This window comes from Passer montanus, unplaced genomic scaffold (assembly GCF_014805655.1).
Source record: "Passer montanus isolate IOZ18808 unplaced genomic scaffold, ASM1480565v1 scaffold68, whole genome shotgun sequence".
Classification (NCBI taxonomy): domain Eukaryota; kingdom Metazoa; phylum Chordata; class Aves; order Passeriformes; family Passeridae; genus Passer; species Passer montanus.
The window spans coordinates 3,027,383-3,043,209 of record NW_024371926.1 but is presented as its reverse complement, the minus strand read 5'-3'; the positions used below and the strand labels follow the sequence as shown (position 1 = coordinate 3,043,209).

The 15,827-nt window shown below is 50.0% G+C and overlaps 1 protein-coding gene across 6 annotated transcripts in view; it reads right to left on the bottom strand.

Moving 5' to 3' along the window:
- Positions 1-15,827, bottom strand: part of PUM1 (pumilio RNA binding family member 1) — an 80,600-nt gene that overhangs the window by 13,451 nt on the left and 51,322 nt on the right. For all 6 annotated transcript variants that reach the window (XM_039729108.1, XM_039729110.1, XM_039729105.1 and 3 more), the window contains exons 11-16: positions 14,189-14,327; positions 12,663-12,806; positions 11,034-11,330; positions 6,939-7,175; positions 1,449-1,716; positions 16-145 (exon numbers count right to left, since the gene is read on the bottom strand). In XM_039729108.1, the coding sequence (XP_039585042.1) occupies positions 16-145; positions 1,449-1,716; positions 6,939-7,175; positions 11,034-11,330; positions 12,663-12,806; positions 14,189-14,327 (1,215 nt within the window). The remainder of the gene's footprint in view (positions 1-15; positions 146-1,448; positions 1,717-6,938; positions 7,176-11,033; positions 11,331-12,662; positions 12,807-14,188; positions 14,328-15,827) is intronic.

Here is a 15,827-nt window from a genome sequence, read left to right as displayed (position 1 = left end):
GGAGGGCAGACTCACCTCAAAGAACTTCTGAATGACGTAATTCCCAAACACATCCACCATGAGCTGATAGGCTGCCTGCAGGATCTCGTTGAACACCAGCTGACGCTCTGCTGGGGTGGCACGCTCCAGTTTCAGCTGAATAAATCTGAAAAGCAGACCTTGGAGTAATGCCACGGGCACATCTGTTCATTCAACCCCTTCCCAAAGCCTCACCCGAGTGTTCCAGAAATGACCATGAAAAATCCTATTATGGCGTGAAGATTAAGCACTTTCATTAACTTAAGCTTCCTATCACAAGTTAAATATTCACATTTAAGACATTTTGGTCATCCACAACTTGCAAGGCTCTTGCAAACACAGCTATTTTATCCAGCCATCTGAAAGCTCGGGGTGGTCACAGCCATGAGGTGCATGGCCACACGTTGGAAACTTCATTCCAAGCAAAGCAGATCTCAATGCAGTCATGGAGGATGGCCTCATGTCCAGCTGGCTTTTAAAATGGATTTAGCTGTGCCAGCAGGATGGGTGAGCAAACCACAAAGCATGGAAGCTCCTTTTCAAAGAATTCACACAATCACTGGGATGGAAGAGACCTTCAAGCTCATCGAGTCCAACCCAGCCCCAACACCTCAACTCAACCCTGGCACCCAGTGCCACATCCAGGCTTTGTTAAACACACCCAGGGATGGGGACTGCACCACCTCCCGGGCAGAACATTCCAGAACTTTATCACTCTTGCTGTGAAAAACTTTTTCCTGATATCCAGCCTGTATTTCCCTTGGTGCAGCTGGAGGCTGTGTGCTCTGGTTGTGTCAGTTCCTGGAGAAAGAGCCCGGCCCCAGATGAGCACAGGCACCTTTCAGGAGCTGTAGAGTGATGAGGGCACCCGAGCCTAAATCTGAGGCTAAATCTGAGGAGGAATTCCTGCTACCAGCACCCGTCCCCAACCCTACACAACATTCCTAGGCATGCACAGGGTGGGATCGTTGGGGTGCCTGAGCAGGGCCAGGAATTGGACTGGACAATCCTTGGGGATTCTGAGCGCGACACTGGCTTGACTGTCTTGCTTATTCCCTGGTGTGCCTCAGCTTGGGGAAGCGGGACAAAACACAACTGCGAAACTCAACTGTGAAACACAACCAACAAAACACAACTGCAAAATGGAACCAACAAATCAACAACCACAAAACAATCGCAAGACACAACAGCGAAACTCAAGCAGCAAAATGGGACCAACAAAATAACAACCAATAAAACTGCAAAACTCAACCAGGAAAATGGAACCAACAAAACAATAACCAATAAAACTGCAAAACTCAACCGCGAAATGGAACCAACAAAACACAACCACAAAACTCAACTGTGAAACTCAACCAACAGAACACAACTGTGAAACACATGGATGGATACTCCCGCGAGGAGCAGCGTGCCCAGGCTGCCCAGCCCACCTGGATCCGTGCTGATCCTGCGAGAACTCCATGATGTGGCCCGCGATCTCGCGCAGCTGCAGGTTGGGGTAGCGGTTGTTGCGGAAGTCCTCGAGCAGGCGGCTGCGGCCCGAGGGCATCACGTCGGACATGCCGTAGCGCAGGCGGGACGAGGGGAACAGCGTGCTGCTGGGGCTGAACAGGCTGGAGGCGCTGCTGGCACTGCGGTACTTGGCCTCTGCCCCCGGCGCCGCCGAGATGTAGCGGCCGCTGCCGTTCGTCAGCCCCCCTGCGAGGGAACAGGGATGGATGGGATGAGGGAACGGATGGGATAAGGAAATGGGGCAGGGATGGGATGAGGGAACAGGGCAGGGATGGGGTAAGGGAATGGGGCAGGGATGGGGTAAGGGAACGGATGGGATAAGGAAATGGGGCAGGGATGGGATGAGGGAACAGGGCAGGGATGGGGTAAGGGAACAGGGATGGATGGGATAAGGGAATGAGTGGGATAAGGAAACAGGGCAGAGATGAAATAAGGGAATGGATGGGATAAGAGAATGGGGCAGGGATGGGATAAGGGAATGGATGGGATAAGGAAATGGGGCAGGGATGGGATAAGGAAATGGATGGGATAAGGGAATAGATGGGATAAGGGAACAGGGCAGGGATGGGGTAAGGCAACAGGGCAGGGATGGGGTAAGGGAATGGATGGAATAAGGGAACGGGGCAGGGATGGGGTAAGGGAATCGGGCAGGGATGGGATAAGGGAACGGATGGGATAAGGAAACAGGGCAGGGATGAAATAAGGGAACGGGGCAGGGATGGATGGGATAAGAGAAGAGGACAAGGACAGCATAAGGGAATGGGACAGGGATGGGATAAGGGAATGGGGCAGGGATGAGATAAGGGAATGGGGCAGGGATGAGATAAGGGAATGGGGCAGGGATGGGATAAGGGAATGGGGCAGGGATGAGATAAGGGAATGGGGCAGGGATGGGCCTCATGGGGACACAGATGTGACACTGGATCCCCGAGTTCTGTTCCAGCATGAGTGGGGTCTGACATTCAGCTAAGCAGGACTTTGAGGTGGGATTTCTAAGAGAATTTCTAGGTGGGATTTCTGGGCAGGATTTCCTCACTGGAAGGGTGTTCAGGCACTGGAACCACCCAGGGAAGTTTGGAGTCCCCATCCCTGGGGGTGCTCAAGGAATTCCTGGGCATGGCACTCAGCTGGGTTAGTTGATCAGTCACAGGTGGGACTCAGAGGGCTTTTCCAACCTCCAAAGGGCTTTTCCAACCTCCATGATCCCATTTTGTGATTCTTGACCGAGCTGAGTGAGCTGCCCACCAAGGAATTGAGATGGGGATGTGTTCAAGCATCTGTGGCACTGCTGGATTAGGGTGGGGACAGCTACAGACTCCATGCAAGGACTCGGATGATCCCTTCTAAACCAAGATATTCTGTGATTCTGACTCTATTAAATGACATCAGATCTGTGTCTGAGGCTTTCTGACAGAGTGTAACAATTTCTGTTCCTCCTTCTGTGTCCAAAGTGTCTGCACCAGGCCAGTGGCAATCCCAACCCTCCCAAATTTTATCTTTTTTGCTGTTTCCACTGCCTTTGCCTCCATCCTCTCCTGCTGCCCTGGCAAGGACTGAGTTAAAAGAAGTGTGCTGGGGGATAAATATAAAAGTATAAAAAATGTGGATATAAAAGCACAAATCACTATTAAACAGGTAAATATAAATAAATTAAAACCAAGAAAGGTTTTAAACCCATGTGCTTTCACAAATGGCTGAAGTATCTGCAGCCACATTAACAGAGATGCTGTGGGACCCCAAACAGGAATATGGGGACAGGTGATGCTTCATCCCAGAAAGAGAAGCTTTGACAGGAACAAATTTGAACCTTCCAGTGCTGTTTCCCTGCTTGCAATTTTTCAGGATGTGGCAGAGGATTTGATTTCTGCCTTTCCTGCAGGGCTTGGGATCCCTCTGCTGGTGCAGGAGGAGCCTGCATGGATTTTCCTGGGTGGAACAAAGTCCTTCCAGGGAACACATCCTGATCACACAGGGACCTGCAGGGTTGAGGTGAGGCAGGGGAATCCCAGGGAAATGAGCTGCAGGAATCTGTGCCATGAAGGGGAGAGCCCCAAGGAAACCTTCGCAGAGTTGGCTGCAGAGAGGCAGCTCCTGGCAGCTGGGCTGGAATTCAAATATTCCATAAAAACAGAGCTGAGGGACCTGCACTCTTTGGCCATTGACACCTGGAGGAAGCACCCATGCAGGACACTGGATGAGAATTCTGTATCTGATAACAGACTGATTAACTACTAATTCTGACCTCCGTGGCTCACTTCCAGCTCAGGATATTTTGTGATTCTACATCTCTGAGCTGGGCAAATTTCTCTAGAGCTGGTGCCAGAACTCTCCTTTCCCAAGGAAGGGGAAGACCCTTTTTCCTCCTGTTTTTTCCCAAGGAAAAGGAGAGCTGAGAGCTCCTTGTGCTGCCTTGCAATGGAGTGTCCAGCACCTCCTGCACCCCAGCTCCAACAATGAGCAACAACTCCCAAAAGCCACCAGGTGATATTCCTGATATTCCTGTCTCCTGGAAGGAGCAGGATGGCCACAGGAAGAGTAAAGCACTTCCCAGGTGAGGAAAGCCAGGAAGGACAAGCTGAGCAATGGGGCATCGATGCTTCCCACACATCTGGAACTCTCACAATTGCCAATTTTGGCTCTAACAACTGGAGCAAAGTTAACAGTTGGTACTGAAGTGGAAAATGGTTCCTGATGGGAAAGGGGAGGGTTTGGCACTCAGGCTGTTATCTCTTGGTGAAGAGCACAATCAGTACAGAAAATCTGTCAGAGGTTTTCTGAGAAAGCCCCAATCACTTGGAGATTCAGAGTGACTCCACTTTCCCCCCTGTCTGTCTCTCCTGATGGGAATGCTGACTGCAGGCTTCCCCAGGATACTCAACATCATCCTGGGACCACAGAGATCCTGTGGGGAACAAGCTTCCTAAATGACAATTCTGAACCCCACCAAAGGCCTGAAATGACAGGGTACCTCCAGCTCCTCTGTGCCAGGGCTTGGACATATCCCAGACTTGAGTGGGATTTTACCAAAAACTACAAAGAAACTTCTGCTTTTTCCTCTGGAGCCACAGCTGCTCTGGCAATTCCAGCCCAGCCCCTCCCCACCCTGCCAGGGAACAATTCCCAATTCCCAAGATCCCATTCATGGCTGCCCTCTGGCAGTGGCAGCCATTGCCTGTGTCCTGTCCCTCCATCCTTGTCCCCAGTCCCTCTGCAGCTCTCCTGGAGCCCCTTCAGGCCCTGCCAGGGCTCTGAGCTCTCCCTGGAGCCTTCTCCTCTCCATCAGAACTGATTTTATAACAAAGGAAACCAGTCCCCCCTTCCCACTGCCCTCCATTACCAACAAAAGAGAAACTCTAAAAAATAAAATGATTTTTTTCATGGACTTCAAGGTGAAATCCCTCAAAATGAAATCTACCCCAGGTGACATCTGCCCTACAGCATCACCCAGCATGGAACCAGCCAGGGAGGGGACAAGGGCACAAGGACAGGAATATTTTGGGAAGATGGGAAGTCCCACATTGATCCTCTGGAGCATAACCCATTTCTGGGGGTGCTAATTCCAATTTCTTTCCGGAGTTTGTTCCCAGACAGATCCACCTTCCTCTGATCCAGAGGAATTCTTAAGATTCTTCGATTGCAAAGAATTTTTAAGTGGGTTTTTTTTTGGGTTTTTTTTTTTTTTTTGCTGCAAGGGCAACCAGCTTTTTCCTCAGTTTGGAATCTGCTTCCTCCTCAGGACTAATTTATTGTGGCTATTTAACTGTCAGCCAAGGCCTCCACAGCTGCATAAATAAAGTCAAAATCCTTCCAGTTCTATTACAGTTTTGAACAAGGCACGATGGTAAATCTAAACTTGATCTCCAAGAATCATATTTATGACTATTCCAGCTAACCTAGAGCCAGCACTGGATTTATCACACATGCATGGAATAAACATAATAAATACAGTGTCTGCTGAGGGGGGAAAACTGCTCTGAGAAGGAGAAGTTTTGTTAAACCCAGCAGATTCATGACAGAACCAAAACCATGTGAATTTTTGGAGGAAACATTAAATTACCTGCTGCAGGTGCAACAAATAATCTCTTTGGTTTGTTTATGAGGGAATGAACACTGCAGGAGGTTCAGATGGGCACTGCTTTATTATTTAGTATTTGCTTTATTTATTTTTAAGATTTATTTTATTGCAGGCCAGGCAGAAGCTTTTTGAGAAGATTCAGCTGCACAAAGTCATGGATCTTCCCAAAATGATTCCTCCTGTGCTTTTGATAAGGCCACACTGATGGGAAATTTTCCAAGGTAAACTCACCAAATCCTCAGCTCAAAGCTCAGCATTGCTCCAGAAAATACTGGTTAAAAGGAGGAATTGTATTCCAAGCTCATTATTTCCAATTTAATGGGTATTTTAAAACATCCCCTTTAAAACCATTTAAATTGAAGATCAACTCTCCTTATCTATTTTATTCCACAAACCATTGCTTCTGTTACCAAGACCAATGCAAGATAATCCTGTTTTATAAACACTTGGGAATATTATCCCTCATTTCAAGCTGAGGAAATGTCTTAGATTGGAAATGGGGGTGTGTGCCCTGTCCCCACCTGTCAGAGCTGGGCAGTTCTCTGCTGTTCTCTGGGCAGTTTTCTTTCTCTCTCCCACAGCCAATCCTCCCTCCAGGAGATCTCTGCTCTTCATGGCCACTGAGTGTCCCTGCATGGCTGAGAAAATTCCAGCATCCCACTGGGAGATGCTGCGCCCAGGGCAGGAGCCAAGCATTCCTACCTGGATCCAATCTGAGCCTGGAACAGCACAGCAGCCTTTGCCCACTGCATGCCCAGAGGAGCAGCTTTCTCCTGCCCTGCATTGCCAGAGGAAGAGCAGGCCCATCTCCAGCAGCCCTGGAGCTGCAGAGGAAAACTGCAGCCTTGTGCAGGATCCCTGCTCCAGCAGAAGCACAGCTGGCACTGCAGGAGGGCTGAGCCCCCATGGGATGGGACTGTGCCACCACCCTGACCCACAGGGGCTCAGCGCCTGCTCTGACTCTGCCAGGGTTGGTTTTGTACTACTGCATTTGTATTTTTAGTTTCCCTAGTAAAGAACTGTTATTGCAATTCCCACATCTTTGCCTGAGAGCTCCTTAATCCCAAAATTATAATTTGGAGGGAGAGGGTTTACATTTTCCATTTCAAGGGAGACTCCTGCGTTCCTCAGCAGACACTTGGCTGTTCAAACCAAGACAGGAAGGAGGAGAAAAGATGGAAACCTGTTCCCAGCTGAACCCTGTAGGACACACTCACCAGGAGGGCTGGAGCTGAATTAAAGATTATTTTCCACCTAAATGATTGTGAGATCCCCCACAACTCCAGCCCTGGGGAACCAGGGATACCCCAGGAGAGCAGAGCAGGGCTCTTACCCAGGTTGAGGCTGGAGGAGGATCCATGTGAAGACAAGGAAGGAGGAGGAGTCTGCGAGTGGCCGGGGCCTTGGCTGGGCAGGGGCATCCCCACGGGCCCGGGGGAGGAGGAGAAGCCCAGGCCGTTGTAGAAGCTGTGCCCGATGGGGGTCAGGCTGCTCGAGGTCCTCTTGTACAGGTCACTGCTGCCCGTCAGCGAGTCCCGGCGCGAGCCGCTGCCCGTGGTGGAGTTCGCCACTGCAAAACGGGAAAATGGGGAATGGGAAAGGGGAGATGCCACCAGCCCAACACTGGAGAGCCACAGCTCCACTGCACTGGGCTGCTGCTTGGGAAAGTGGTCAAACACAGTCATTAAAAGCAGTTAAAATCATCGAAATCAGTTAAAATCATTAAAAACCGTGTTGTTAATGATAGAACAGCCAAACAAATGATCTGGGATCTTGTCTTTGTCTTCAGTGCTTTGGAGGATTTATTGTGACAGAGCACAGCAAGAAACAGCTCCAAAATTCCCTACGTAGAAAGGTCAAAGGATAAATATCTCCCTAAAGGAAGGGACCACGCTTTGGGGGCACACTGAGACCTCTGAGGACATGCTGAGACCTTGGGGACACACTGAGACCTCTGGGGACACACCAAGCACTTGTGGACATGCTGAGACCTTTGGGGACAAGATGAGACCTTGGAGACGTGTTGAGACCTTTGGGGACATGCCGAGCACTTGGGGGACACACCAAGCACTTTGGGGACACACTGAGACCCTGGGGACACACTGAGTACTTGGAGACATACCGAGACCTTTGGGACATACTGAGCACCTTGGAGACATACTGAGCACCTTGGAGACACACTCAGAGCTTGGGGACACACCAAGCACTTTGGGGACACACTGAGACCCTGCGGACACACTGAGTACTTGGAGACATACCAAGACCTTTGGGACATGCTGAGCACCTTGGAGACACACTCAGAGCTTGGGGACACACCAAGCACTTTGGGGACACACTGAGCACTTAGGGACATGCTGAGCACTTGGGGACACGCTGAGACCTTTGGGGACACACTGAGACCTTTGGGGACAAGACGAGACCTTGGAGACATGCTGAGACCTTTGGGGACATGCCGAGTACTTGGGGACACACCAAGCACTTTGGGGACACACTGAGCACTTAGGGACATGCTGAGCACTTGGGGACACGCTGAGACCTTTGGGGACACACTGAGACCTTTGGGGACAAGACGAGACCTTGGAGACATGCTGAGACCTTTGGGGACATGCCGAGTACTTGGGGACACACCAAGCACTTTGGGGACACGCTGAGCCCTTTGCTCTGGCCCTTCAGGAGAAGGTGTGAGCTCCCCAGAGCACTCCTGGATGAGGCAGATCTGAACTCCCCCTCCTGTTCCCGGCCATCAGAGCTGAGCCCCAGCCCCAGGAGACTCTCCCCATGTTGGCTCAGGAGCGAGCCCAGCCTGGTGCACAGCTCTCTGAAATCCCTGTGCTCACCTTCCAGCAGGTGAGAAATCAGCTCCTGCTTGCCCCCAGCTTTATGGAGCTGGCAATCAGAATTCAATTTCACTCCTAACCCCCATGGTTTTTAAGAGCTGTCTCGATAGGCAAATACAAACTCTTTAAATGCACTGTCAACTTGCAAGGGGAAAAAATCAATTTTGCATTAAAATCTTGTTTAATAAACAGTGAAATTGTTAACTGCAATGAACTGATCATTTTTGGTGAGTGCACACAGGCTTCAGAAGCAGCAGGATCAAAGTTTTATTCATTGATTGAGGGAAAACATCTTTGTGAATCTTGGCACTGAGCAAACCACTCATGGAATTCAATTAGTTAAATAAACTGAGGTGAGAGAAGCAAATGCTTTGTTTACCTGGAACCAAGATGGTTCCAATTCTCAAGGCTGGGTTGAAGACAAATATTTAGAATAACTTTTTATTGCAAACTGTTCCTCTGTGAGGTAACAGCCTCTCCCTGAGCCTGTTCTGATGGAGCCAGGCTGGAGCCTGCCCCTCACTCTTGATGAGAGCAGCAAAGTTCAGGACATAATTACTGCACTGAGACTGAGCAGTAATTAAAACAATTGTTCCACTTCAAAAAAACCACAAACCTAAGGGGAAGAAAAACCTAAAAAACCACAGACATCTCTGGATGAGTTTGATTCTGAAAGGAGCCTTGGTCTCCAGCTGCCCAACATCATCAAAGCACGGATGGGAGGTGTCTACAACCACAGAGTGATTCTTTTGGTGTGTGATGGGAACAATTCCCAGGATAAAGCACAGAAACCACCTCAGATCAGCTTTTTTAAAGGCATGGGGAGTTCCTCAGCCTTTACTCCGAGGTGAGAGGGGTTGACACACTCTGGAACCAATTCCTGTGAGCCCAGTACTGCATATGCAGGGGAAAACACTTCCAAGTTAATTACTCTGCTACTGCTAATTATCACCTACTAAAAGCATTTTTGCCAAGAACTGCTGCAGATTTTGAAGCCTGAAGTAGTCCCTAAAGGAAAATTCCCAGTTAGGTTGGGATGGATGAGGAGGGCTCAGCTCAGAGCACAAACTCCTGAAATGTGGAGTTCCCCTCATGCTCCTTTCCCAGGTGTGGGAATCCTTAAAATCACAGGGTTTTGGGAAAGCTGCAAAAGGCAGGCCTCAGAGACAGCACAACTGTGATTAGAACTAAGCAGTAACCATAAGATCTGTCAGCAGAAAAATGATGCAAGATGTAGAAAGTAAGGACAAATAGAACAATGGTTTGTGTATTAACACTTGTCTAGAATCTAACTCCCTAAGCTACAGAAAAGTATATCTAGTGAGATGTTACGAAGTTCTAAGCTTAAGAATGAAGCTCTGTGCATTGTGTTTTAAGGCCTACAAGCAGGTATGGTATTAGAAATAAGCAAGCATTGATCTAGCAAAAGGTACATGTGCTTACAGTGGTTGGACAGAAGTACTGTCAGTGCTTTTGCTTTGTGTGATTGGTCAAAATTTATCTTTAGTAAGATCTGTCCAGCCACCGTGCCAGGGCCAACCCCTGAGTATTGCCCATATTTTTCCCATATATTGCTCATATTTTTCCTCAACCTTTCTAACCACTGTTGGGGTTTCTTCCCTCTTCTGCTGCTCATGCAAAGCCTTAAGGGCATTTTGATTACGTGGAGCTGCCTCTTGGATTCCTCTCATAATCATTGTTCTGTACTCCTCCATGTCTTGCCTCCCCCCTGTGCTGCTGTAGTCCCAGGCAGGGCACACTGTGGGCATTTTCAGACCCCCAGGGGGTCCTTGCACATGCTCTCTCTCCCATATCCATATCCCAGCTTTTAAAGTGAGTTGTAACATTGAGTTCTGTGTCTGCTGTTGGGGATGTGAGCTGCTGGCATCTTCCCATGTTACAACCATGTCAGGAGAGTGATGCTGGAAAATCAACAGCTCAAGAAACAGCCCTCAGCAGTCCCATCCTGTTGGTGATTCCTAAAATTCCCCCTCTTGGTTCAACTAAAAAGAAACCTCCATAACCGTGTCGTTCATTAACTACCTTGTGTTTCATAGCTTCACTAGAATCTATCTGCTTATTACTTGTTCAATGCATCTTTTTTGCTCGCATTAAGCATTGCTCTGTTACAACACAGCAATTTTAATGCTGTGAAAGTCCAGTCAGTTCAAAGGGTGTAAGTCATGTCTGATGGCAATTCCAAGTCATTGTTCAAAAAAGTCTCACTGGTTCCAGGGTCTTAATTCAAAACCTTCCTCCATGTCTATACCTTCATCCACTATCTCTGTAAGATTTTGAGACTCTCTCTGTATCCATTTCCTACGTCTATCTCTTGTATGATAAAAACTTCTTTGATAGTTTTCTCCATCATTTGTTACACACACCAAAGTTTGCAAGCTGTCACTGTCAGTATCACCACTAAAACACTCCACACATACAAACCCATTTCACAAAGCTCCCTTAGCCAAGGTGCAAAGCTCCATTCTTGGAACAAATCAGCCTGTGATGAACCAGAGGCGTGCTCAGCAGCCCCATCCCACTGCTGACCCACAGCCACCCCTGGCTGGCAGTCCCAGAGCTGCTCTCCTCACCTGCCGTGCCGAAGCCGCCCAGCGCCGAGCCCAGCGTGGCTCCCAGGGAGCTGCTGCTGCCGAAGCCCAGCGAGGTGTTGGCGGGCTGGGCCGAGCCCTGCGAGAACAGCGAGCTGCTCTGCGAGTTGCTGCTCAGGGAGTTGTTGCCGTAGAAGGAGCTGGAGGCCAGGTTGTTGGTGGGCTGCTGCTGGGGCTGGGGCTGGGGCTGCTGCGTGCCCAGGGGTCGGAAGGGGCCGTTGGTGGTCCCTGCCAGCCCTCCTGCTGCTCCGTTGGCCGACGCCGCGGCCGCCGCCACAGCTGCGGGACGCAAAAATGGGCAAAAAATGGAAAAGGCACTGAAAAAACTCATTTTCGCCACAGTTCTGGAAGTTAAAACTTAGCAGGTAGTTTTGAATTGCTACAATTTTTTTCTTTCAGGACCAAACTCTGCATGCATCTCTGTTTATTCTATCTGAGCTGTCCCCAGCCCCCAGACTCCAGCCATGCCCAGCTGTTATTGCTGCTCTTGTGCTGCTGTAGCTGCACAGATCAAAACCAGGAATTGCTCTTTCTCCAAAGACCCAAGAGCCCAATCAGTGCAGCCCCACACTCACAAGGGCCAGTTAAGAAACCAGAGTTTTGAAATAATTGAGATGATTCTTCAGCACATGAAACATGAACCTCGGTGCCAAGAACATCGAACCCGAGGATTTTTGGTTTTCAGCCAGTTCCAAAGTTAAAGAAAAAGCAAAATAAACAAGAGCTACAAGAAAACAATTAAAAGGCCCATTTCATAATCTGAGCCCAGTGCTGGCAGGGGCTGCTCACACCAACGGACTGAAAAATCCTTTTAAAAGCCTTGAACTCCCAAGGAACCCAAATAAATGCCAAAGCAACTCATGGCAAAGGCCTTTTTAGGCACGGTTGTGTCATAAAGCACAAATCATGGCATGGCTTGGGTTGGAAAGGACCTTAAACTCATCCTGTTCCACCCCAGGGACACCTCCCACTGTCCCAGGTGCTCCCAGCCCCAGTGTCCAGCCTGGCCTTGGGCACTGCCAGGGATCCAGGGGCAGCCACAGCTGCTCTGGCAATTCCCCCCCAGCCCCTCCCCACCCTGCCAGGGAACAATTCCCAATTCCCAAGATCCCATCCATGGCTGCCCTCTGGCAGTGGCAGCCATTGCCTGTGTCCTGTCCCTCCATCCTTGTCCCCAGTCCCTCTGCAGCTCTCCTGGAGCCCCTTCAGGCCCTGCCAGGGCTCTGAGCTCTCCTGGAGCCACTGGGAATTCTGAAGGCTCCAGCAGGTAGGAAAGCTGGTGCCAGGGGACAAATTTAAATACCTGCCATGAAACTCTACAAAATCACTCAGGCTTCTGCTCCTGCCCCTCTCCATGGCTGCTCCGGAGGCTCAGCACAAGTTGAGCACAGAGGATGTTTCTCAACAACAATCCCTGCATGGATCTCAGTGAGGGCAAGTTTGTCATCACTGCCAGCGGAGCACGGAGGGGTGGGGACACTGGGGACACAGCAGGCACTTGGTGGGACCAGAAGTCACCTGTATGAACCACTGGGGGGGAAGGACTCACCTGCCTGACACAGGGAGGGGACAGGACTCACCTGCCTGACACAGGGAGGGGACAGGACTCACCTGCCTGGGCTGCAGAGGAGCTGATGATGACAGGGGCAGGGGCCACCAGGCGCACGGGAGCCCCCAGGCCATTCCTGGCCCCAGCGTTGACCACCAGGGCTCCTGTTTGGTCATAATAAGCAGCAGGAGCCAGCACTGGGTAACCTGCAGAGGCAAGCACAGGTGACAGGGCAGGTGACAAACACATCAGCTATGTCCAGGTGAGTGCAGTGCAAGAGGGTTTTTAAAGGAAAAGCTGAATGGAAAAAAAAAAAGAAGGAAGAACGGCCCTGCTTTTCCCAAAAATGCCCCATATTTTACACTAAGAATATTGAAAAGACTTTTTGCCCCCTGAATCTTTTCTATTACACTGTCACCAGTGCAAATTCAGGTAAAAAAGGGTTTAAAATACAAAAGCACCATTTCTGCTTCACAACGTGTGCTGGGATTGCTCAGAGCTGGGGCTGCCAGGGTGCACCCACAGGGAACTTCCACTTCTGTATTTTGGAAGGTTGGTACCATAAAATATTTTTTAATACATGTAAATAAACTCTCATAAATGCTGGTGATACATGCAGCAGCAGCCTGACAGAATATAGTGATTTAGGCACGTCATTATGGAATTCTACATTAAATGAAAACAATAAAATTAAATGCAGTGACTCTCTGAGGTGGGGGGGTCACTAAAAGAATGTTCCTGGGAATATTTGCTTTGCAAATACAGGTACAAACATATATCTATAATTGTATATATGTGTGTATTTGCTTTGCAAATACAGCCCAAATAACAGAGATGAAAGGAAATCTGCAGACTGCTGGAAATCTGCACAGCTCACTTTGTAACTTAATACTGCAACATTCTTCTTTAACAACAAAAAAACCCAATTAAATGACGTGACAGTACCAGCAAGGAGATCTGAAACCCAAATAATCCTTTTTTCCTTACATTTGACTGGCAGGACCTATCTGAATGTTATTCTAATGAGCTCAGATTCGTCCTTTGCCATCACAATAATACCCTGAAAAACTGAATTTCAGCAGCTTTTTACCCCAAAGCCTCAGGGATCAGAGTCACAATTCCTACAGCAGCTCCACCAATGAAGAGCTAGAAATGAGAACTAAACCCTGCTCCCTTTTATCCCTTTTCTTTCCCTGTTTTTAAGCCTCTTGGAAGAGCAATCATGGAAGGAAGCCCCTGTTAAGTCAAGCACCTGGCAGGGATGGAGAGCTGAGATGAATGAACAGGACTAAGAAACCTCTGAGGTTTAAAATACAGATCCCATAAGCTTGAAGGATCCACAGAAAAATGTGGAGGTGATTTTCCAGAGGAGCCATCAATTCTTGGAGTACAATGCAGGCACAGGGAGATAACACTGCTGTCCCTGTGCCACAAGGTCCCTGCGACCCCTCAGCATTGCCAGCTGGGGACACACCCAACCCCAGAATGAACCCCCAAACCCAGCCAAGCAGGCACTGCTGGTGCCAGGCAAAGGCAGCCCTGGGACATGGCAGTTCCCAGGCTCTCCCTGGCCTGGGAGTGCTGGTACCTGGCATTCCTGCTGCCAGCCCCTGGCCGAAGGCGAGCGCGGAGTTGACGGCGGCGGCGGCCACCAGAGGATCCGTCTGCTGGCCCTGCTGGTTCTGGTTGGGAGTCAGGGGACGCTGGCTGGCTCCTCCACGGAGCACCTGCAGAGGACAGAACAGCCACTGGGTTATTCTGGATCCAGGAGACAGCCACTGTCACCAGGCAGGAGCAGCACCAGCGGGGGAAACTTCCCTCCTTCGCTCTGAATTCACTTCAAAAAGGGCATGGAGGGGCAGGGAACAGAGCTGGGAAGGGTCTGGAGCCCCAGGAGAGGCTGAGGGAGCTGGGAAGGGGCTCAGCCTGGAGAAAAGGAGGCTCAGGGGGGACCTTGTGGCTCTGCACAGCTCCTGACAGGAGGGGACAGCCAGGGGGGTCGGGCTGTGCTCCAGGGAACAGGGACAGGAGCAGAGGGAACGGCCTCAGGCTGGGCCAGGGCAGGCTCAGGGAGGATTTTTGGGCAAACTCCTTCACTGAAGGGTGGTCAGGCTTTGGCTGCCCAGGGCAGTGGTGGAGCCCCCATCCCTGAAGTGTGCAAAACACACACGGAGTGGTGCCAGAGTGGTGCCTGGAACAGGGGTCAGTGCTTGGACTCAATGACCTTTAGAGGGCTTCTCCAACCTTTCAACTCCCTGATCCCACCTCCAACACTCATCCTCTGCCAGAAGTGTGCACAAACCACCTGCCCACCCCAGCTCATGTCTGGTCCCTGTAACCACAGCCTCACCAAAAGCCCTCTGAGCAGACACCTCACAAAGCCCAGTTCAGGAGCTGGGGACAGATGACAGGAGGTGACCTGGGTGTCTCCAAGCCACCAGCCCCTGCTGGGGCCATAGATCTGGTGACACAAGACTTAAACCACAGGAAATCATGAGCACAGAGCCCACAGTGGGGTTTGTAGGGACAAGCTGCTGTGGTAGGAGTCCCTCAAAAGGGACAATGCAGAGTGGCCACCCTGCAATTACCTCGGCCAGGCTTGGTTTGGCAGAGCCTTGCTCAGAGCTGGTGCAGGAACCTGCAAGCTCAGCTTATTAAATGAGCCAGCCCCGTGTCCTCAGCACATCCTGCTGCAAAGGTGACATGGTGGGTGTCACCTGCTCACGTTATTAACAGGAAACACTGACTGTGTGCTCTGAGAGGCTGGGGAGGATCCCCAGGTTCACTGACTGGGAGGTGCCCCCCAAGCCTGCACAGGAACCTATTGGAATGTTGGGGGGCACAGGACAGATCATGGACTTGGGACCTGGTTGACACAAGAGATTTGATAACAGGATGCCTTGGCAAAAGCAAATGGAACTCTGAAAATTAGACCTGGATTGCAAGAAGATTCAATCAGCTGGATTTACCAGAAAAAGAAAATCCTATTAAACTCTGCAAGCAAGAGATGCTGTTATATGCATAAGTTTGAATATGTGATTTTAACCTGATCATTGTAGTACACATTACTAGTCTCCCTAAAAGAGTAACTAAGTGTTTGTATCCCACAATAAAATCACATTCTGATCACTGAATCAGTCCCCCTGTCTCTTCCCATTGCCAACAGGAACCCTCCAGCCCAGGGAATCTCTGGGAGCCAGGAATTCCAGGGGGTGCAGACTGCAGCA